The sequence below is a fragment of the Cherax quadricarinatus genome, chromosome 51 (assembly GCF_038502225.1).
Source record: "Cherax quadricarinatus isolate ZL_2023a chromosome 51, ASM3850222v1, whole genome shotgun sequence".
Taxonomy (NCBI): domain Eukaryota; kingdom Metazoa; phylum Arthropoda; class Malacostraca; order Decapoda; family Parastacidae; genus Cherax; species Cherax quadricarinatus.
Window position 1 is genome coordinate 1,921,433 of NC_091342.1, and position 7,854 is coordinate 1,929,286.

Sequence of the window (7,854 nt, forward strand, 5' to 3'; positions counted from 1 at the left end):
GGTGGTGGTATTGGCCGGTGGTGGTGGTGGTGGTGGTGCTGGTGGTGGTGGAGGTGGTGCTAATGGTAATAATGGTGAATAATGGTGGTGGCGGTGGTGGTGGTGGTAATGGTGGTGGTGGATGGTGGTGGTGGCGGTGGTGGTGGTGGTGGTGCTAGTGGTGGTAATAGGTGGTGGTGTAATAATGAATGGTAATGGTGGTAATATGGTGGTGGTGGTGGTGGAGTGTATGGTGGTGTGGTGGTATGGTATGGTGGTGGTGGTGTGTGAGTACGGTGGTGCTGGTGGTATGGTGGTGCTGGTGGTGGTGGTGGTGGTATGGTGGCAGTGGTGGTGGTGGTGGTGGTGCTGGTGGTGGTATGGTATGGTGGTGGTGGTGGGTGGTATGGTGGAGGTGGTGGTGGTGGTGGTGGTGGTGGTGGCCGGTGGTAATGGGGTGGTGGCGGTGGTGGTGGTGGTGGTGGTGGTGGTGGTGGTGGTAGGTGGCGGTAAGGTGGTGGTGGTATGGTGGACGGTGGTGGTGGTGGTGGTGGTTTGGTGGTGGTGGTGGTGGTGGTGGTGGTGTGTGGTGGTGGTGGTGGTGGTGGTGGTGGTGGTAATAATGGTGGTGGTGGTGTGGTGGTGGTGGTGGTGGTGGTGGTGGTGGCGGTGGTGGTGGTGGTGGCGTCGGACCGAAAGTCTTCAAACTTTTAACTCTCCTGAGTTCGGGTTATTTGTGTATAATCATTATTATAATTTTTATTAATATTACTATTTATAATAGCAGTAGTGTTACAGTTATTGTTGATGTTACTATTTTTTTGTTGCAAATGGTAAAAGTGTGGTTTTTGAGCATATGTTTGAGAGTCACGTTATGTGCTGGTGCCTCCCAGCTCTGACCAGCAGCGCTGACACATCCTCTACCGTCCTCAATACTCCCCATAAAGAAATCAGAATGCATAGAGACGGCGAGCGAGACACACGTTCCTCGTACCTGTGTGGGTTTATGTGTGGGTGTAGCTGTCTGCAAGACGCATTGCAAGGAGCTCCAGCTTCCCTGTGTGTGTGTAGGTGCCTGCAACACCCCTTTCAAGGAGCTCCAGCTTCCCTGTGTGTGTGTAGCTACCTACAACACCCCTTTCAAGGAGCTCCAGCTTCCCTGTGCGTGTGTAGCTGCCTGCAACACCCCTTTCAAGGAGCTCCAGCTTCCCTGTGTGTGTAGCTACCTGCAACACCCCTTTCAAGGAGCTCCAGCTTCCCTGTGTGAGTGTAGGTGTCTGCATAACAAACATTGCAGGGAGCTCCAGCTTCCCTGTGTGGGTGTAGCTGTCTGTATCACGCTCTTCAAGAGGCTTCAACTTCATCCTAACATCCCTAAAAGAAGCTACAACTGTTAACAGAATAGAGAGCTGGACGAAAGCTTATTGACACATCAAAGCTCACAAGAAAAGACCTCCTAGCGACACCTAACAGTCTGTTTCATCACAGTACCAGCATATTATTCCTATCAGCCACACAGACCACCTAACCATGGTAAGTCCTGCATCCACCAGTGTCAAGTTTACCACAAAAGATTCCGTATTGACCCAGTTTGTTACGTTCGTGAACCTGTCAAATATTAGATATTGTCCAAAGCTTAATGGTAAATTCTGAACTCTGCTGTTACTTGTGAATTAATATTTTTATAAAACAAGGGAATATGACAATGGTAAACAATACTGATAAGCTGATACGTAAAATATATGTGCAATAGTTAGGTATCTTTGTTCCGAAACGTTTGGCATAGGTTTCTTCAGTCGAATACAGAGGAGGCAGCAGAAGCAGTAAAGACGACGTAGTTTTGAGGTGGTCAATCCCTCAGGAAATAGAATGGAACAATGTCACATTGTTCCAGACTCTGGAGGTATCACTCATCTCCAGGCTGAGGAACTGACCACCTCAGAAATAAGTCTTCGAGGATGATGATGGACTGATTACATCGTCTCAACATCACTACTGCTTCCGTTTTCTTGTTATTAAGGTTTATTCTTATTTTCTTAGTATTATTTTCATTATTATAGTTGTAGAAGTTGTAGAAGTGGTGCACTTAGGAGTCTGTGGAGACAAGGAACTTTGTCCTTGGAGGCAAAGAGGGGAATGTATGAGAGTATAGTTTTACAAACGCTCTTATATGGGTGTGAAGCATGGGTGATGAATGTTGCAGCGAGGAGAAGGCTGGAGGCAGTGGAGATGTCATGTCTGAGGGCAATGTGTGGTGTGAATATAATGCAGAGAATTCGTAGTTTGGAAGTTAGGGGGAGGTGCGGGATTACCAAAACTGTTGTCCGGAGGGCTGAGGAAGGGTTGTTGAGGTGGTTCGGACATGTAGAGAGAATGAAGCGAAACAGAATGACTTCAAGAGTGTATCAGTCTGTAGTGGAAGGAAGGCGGGGTAGGGGTCGGCCTAGGAAAGGTTGGAGGGAGGGGGTAAAGGAGGTTTTGTGTGCGAGGGGCTTGGACTTCCAGCAGGCATGCGTGAGCGTGTTTAATAGGAGTGAATGGAGACAAATGGTTTTTAATACTTGACGTGCTGTTGGAGTGTGAGCAAAGTCACATTTATGAAGGGGTTCAGGGGAACCGGCAGGCCGGACTTGAGTCCTGGAGATGGGAAGTACAGTGCCTGCACTCTGAAGGAGGGGTGTTAATGTTGCAGTTTAAAAACTGTAGTGTAAAGCACCCTTCTGGCAAGACAGTGATGGAGTGAATGATGGTGAAAGTTTTTGTTTTTCGGGCCACCCTGCCTTGGTGGGAATCGGCCAGTGTGTTAATAAAAAAATATTGTAGAAGCAGTAATATTAGTAATAGTAATAGTAGTAATTGTAATAATCATTATTAGTAGTAGTAGTAGTAGTAGTAGTAGTATTAGTAGTAGTAGTAGTAGTAGTAGTAGTAGTAGTAGTAGTAGTGAAAAGTGATATAAAAACATCCTTCACTCTGACCCAGTATCTTCACTCATTACAGAAGTTGTGTCTGGTGGTTTGCGTGGCAGTGGCGGTGTTGGAGGTAACAGTGACTGTGGTGGGAGTGGCAGTGACTGGCGTGGGCGGGGACGGTCCAGAGTCATTATTCACGAAGGCTGGGTCAACATGGCAGCCAGACTACTCCCAAAACAAACTACTCGCTCTCATCATCAAGGATTATCACAGCCACAACCACAACACTAGCCCCCTCAACCACATCTCCAGCCTCCACAATCACACCTCCAGCCTCCACAACCCCACCTCCAGCCTCCACGAGCACTCCACCAGCCTCCACAACCATCCCACTAGTAACCACAACCAAGGCATCTTCTTCAGTATAGTAAATAGGAATGGTAATATTCACAAATTGCTGGAAGAGTTCGTCGGTACAAGCGTCTTAGATAAGGTTACTCAATATTTCTTCAACAAATTGGGTGTATCTGAGAGTCGGAGTTTCGGATCTACCAGTGTTGTGAGAAACTCTTTCTCCAAAGACCATGTTTCCCAGCACTCCACCTACAATCAACCTCATACTGCACAGGACTCAGCCTACCATCAACTTCATACTGCAGAGGACTCAGCCTACCATCAACTTCATACTGCAGAGGACTCAGCCTACCATCAACTTCATACTGCAGAGGACTCAGCCTACCATCAACCCTACTCTACAGAAGACTCAGCCTACCATCAACCTCATACTGCAGAGGACTCAGCCTACCATCAACTTCATACTGCAGAGGACTCAGCCTACCATCAACCCTACTCTACAGAAGACTCAGCCTACCATCAACCTCATACTGCAGAGGACTCAGCCTACCATCAACCTCATACTGCAGAGGACTCAGCCTACCATCAACGTGACAACAACTGGTAAGATATTGACTGATGTCTTTTCTCTTCGTTATGACCATTTAACACTGCATTTTTTGTAATGTTATTTCTCGTTATTATTTTTATTTCCACAAGAAAGAAAAAAAATAGTGACCAAAGTACAAGTCAGTACAACATTAAACAACACACATGGTTACAGAATGATGCATTTTTTATAAAACCGTGAATAGCCATTGTTCTTATGTGGTTTAGTGGCAGGCAAGGCAAGTACGTCAACAACCTATTTCTTCACTGCTCACCTCTTCACTGTACACTTCAGTGTACTTAGGCGCTTTGAAACATCTGCGGATTTACTCTTCTTACTAATATTTTAAAGTTCTACATATTAGGTTAAACATAATTTAATTAATTTAATTCATTTAATCGTTAAATCCATGTGGGTCATTGAGCACAAAACGTGGTGGAGGTTTGATCCTCCGTCTACTGAGCGCGAGAGAGAACCAGAGAACCGTATGACTCAGAATATAAAAGGTTTTTAGTTTTGACATGGTTTAAAGCATTATACAGAATCATCTGTAAAAGAAAATTGAAAAGGTTGTGTTGTGGTTTCATGACTGACTCACAAAAACTAATGTTAACCCATTTCAACTTCCTCAGGCACTACGGCAGCGGCGTAGCAACTTACGTGGAAGACTTCGACACCCGCTCTTCGAGCTACGCTGACGTCGATGAGTATCATGAGATGCCTGTGAAAGGTGCTTGTATAAACATGCACAGCAGCTACTACACTGGTCTCACCTGTATTGATCTGTACTCTGCACTCTCCATAGCTGCCTTGGCCGTCCTCCTTCAGTTTATCTACTACTTCAGTGTTGCTCTCTTGTGCCCCAATGCCGGCAACAGAAAGCTGGTTTTTAACATCACTAACGACAACTTCGTAAAAGTGTCCTCGGTGCAAGGCAGTCAGACTCAGCTTCAGAACCAGAGTCAGAACGAAAATCAGAATCAGAAACAGGAAGAACATCAAGATCAGCATCAAGCACAGATGGAGTCTCAGACACAGTCCCAGGCCCAGTCCCAAACCGAGTCTCAATTTCAGGATCAGTCACAGACAGTAAGTGTAACGGCTAGAGGTTTCAGGAGTCTCCGGCAAACCGGAAGTCACAGCGTTAGGAACGAAGCTGACGAGTTTCACCAAGAGCTCCTTCTAGCCTTGTCAGATGTTGGCATTCATGAGCATCGGGACCTAATCCAACCAAAATCCAAATATATTTCTCAGCGTCATCGTAGTTTAGATAAGAAAATTAAAATGCTCAAACTAGATCAGCACGTCCCCCAAAATTCGGATTCCCTGGAAAACTCAGAAGAATGGTCTGAGTGGCCAAGAAGGGAGGAGAAGAAGGGGTCCTTCATGAAATCTAGCTCAAATCTGTCAAACTTCAAGGATTTGTTTACACCTTTCCTAGACTGGAATGAATTTAGTTTCCCTTCATTAAACTGGCCAAATTTTGACATACCTTTAGGAAAATGGATTACTATGAGTCTACCTTCAATTTCCGTGGGAGATGAAAGGCTACTTCATTCATTTTGCAAATTTCTTATAGGCTGAAAAATAATGTAATTTGTTACCTGTTATTATTATAGTATTACTAATTATTATAATTGCTGCAATTAAAATTATTATTATAATTATATTGCTAATTATTACTAATTACATAATTAACAGGGTAATAGTAATTATAAACCGCTATTACTCACAATATTATAACAGTGATAGTGGTAGTAGTAGTGATAGTGGTAATAGAAGTACTAGGTAGTAGGTTGGTAGACAACAACCACCTGGGGAGGTACTGTAAATGTCTAACACAATGATATGACGTTTTGCTCCTTGTAATTCGTCTTACACGTGCAGTTGAGTTAGCACAGGCTCGTGCAGACACACACATCTCCTAATGGTTCTTGTTCTTATAGATCAGGGGTACCCAACCTGGGAAGCACGAATCCCCATGGGGTGCGTGATGGGATTTCAAGAGGGTTCGAGAAAAAGTCCCGATGAAGAGCACAATTCCGTTTATTTTTCCCAAAGCTTTTCTAATTGCTCAATTTGTATTTGCATTTTATGCACTGACTTAAAAGCCATAGCTTTTGTAATCTTTCTTTCTCATGTACCAGCTGACTTTTCCACCATGTGTATAACTTCTACTACTACCTCTATTTGTATTACACCTCACTTAGAGCCTATGTATACACTCTGTGTCCATGTATTGTTTCTAACGGCTTGACAAAGCTCCTGGAGAGCGAAACGTTGCCACAATAAAATGTCACATTAGCTGCATTTGTGTCCTTTTACTTGACAGGTTGGGGTATTGGCTTAAGCCGGTAGGAGACTTGGACCTGCCTCTCATGGGCCAGTAGGCAAGCTGCAGTGTTCCTTCTTTCTTATGTTCTTATGTGAAAAATTTTTTTCTTCGTCGGGTTACCCAACCTCGATGGGAGACGGACAGTGTTGAATAGAATAGTACTACTAACAGTAGTTGTGGTAGTAATAGTAGTAGCAGTAGTAGTAGCAGTAGTAGTAGAAGTACTAGTAGTAGTTGTTGTGGCAGTAATAGTAGTAGTATGAATAATAGTAATGGTAGTAGAAGTGTTGACTTGCGTAACTTACGTAATATTTTAGGTCAATTATGCAACTCAAAATTTTGCTGGACTAATTTTGTTGTTTGTTATTGTTGTTGATGTTGTTGTTGCTGTTGTATTTTCTATTAAATTTATTTAATTTGACCACCTTGGTGTATTTGAAATAATCAAATGTCCTTAAACTTGCTTTTTTGTTTGACGGTTATTACATTTATTATTATAATTATTATTATTATTATTATTATTATTATTATTATTATTATTATTATTATTATTATTATTATTATTATTACATGAGAACATTAGAATGCAGGAACACTGCAGAAGGACTGCTGGCACATACAAGGAAGGTCCTTATCAAAACCACCCATATTTTTGTCTAGCTATCACACAGAAATTAACCTTTCCACGTTTAACCTTTCCATGTGTATTAACCATATGAATAATCTGGCAAATTGTACCGACACGACCTAAACACATAATATATCTTTCTGATAAGACGCATTAGCTATTAAATATCGAAGACGTATATAAGGGCAACACTCAGGTTACTTTACTGTCAACTGGCTGTGCTTCAGGTTACTTTACGGTCAACTGGCTGTGCTTCAGGTTACTTTACGGTCAAATGGCTGTGCTTCAGGTTACTTTACGGTCAACTGGCTGTGCTTCATGTTACTTTACGGTCAACTGGCTGTGCTTCAGGTTACTTTACGGTCAACTGGCTGTGCTTCATGTTACTTTACGGTCAACTGGCTGTGCTTCATGTTACTTTACGGTCAACTGGCTGTGCTTCATGTTACTTTACGGTCAACTGGCTGTGCTTCATGTTACTTTACGGTCAACTGGCTGTGCTTCATGTTACTTTACGGTCAACTGGCTGTGCTTCAGGTTACTTTACGGTCAACTGGCTGTGCTTCAGGTTACTTTACGGTCAACTGGCTGTGCTTCAGGTTACTTTACGGTCAACTGGCTGTGCTTCAGGTTACTTTACGGTCGACTGGCTGTGCTTCAGGTTACTTTACGGTCAACTGGCTGTGCTTCAGGTTACTTTACGGTCAACTGGCTGTGCTTCAGGTTACTTTACGGTCAACTGGCTGTGCTTCAGGTTACTTTACGGTCGACTGGCTGTGCTTCAGGTTACTTTACGGTCAACTGGCTGTGCTTCAGGTTACTTTACGGTCAACTGGCTGTGCTTCAGGTTACTTTACGGTCAACTGGCTGTGCTTCATGCTACTTTACGGTCAACTGGCTGTGCTTCAGGTTACTTTACGGTCAACTGGCTGTGCTTCAGGTTACTTTACGGTCAACTGGCTGTGCTTCAGGTTACTTTACGGTCAACTGGCTGTGCTTCAGGTTACTTTACGGTCAACTGGCTGTGCTTCAGGTTACTTTACGGTCAACTGGCTGT

At 43.7% G+C, this 7,854-nt stretch overlaps 1 protein-coding gene across 1 annotated transcript; it reads left to right on the forward strand.

Annotated features, from left to right (window-relative positions):
* The first annotated feature begins 1,678 nt into the window (after window positions 1-1,678).
* On the forward strand, window positions 1,679-5,838 carry LOC128694583 (uncharacterized). Its single transcript, XM_070095617.1, has 3 exons — window positions 1,679-1,687; window positions 2,980-3,848; window positions 4,467-5,838. Exons 1-3 carry the CDS (start codon window positions 1,679-1,681, stop codon window positions 5,416-5,418), a joined length of 1,830 nt encoding a protein of 609 aa, XP_069951718.1. The 3' UTR covers window positions 5,419-5,838.
* Window positions 5,839-7,854: the final 2,016 nt, after the last annotated feature.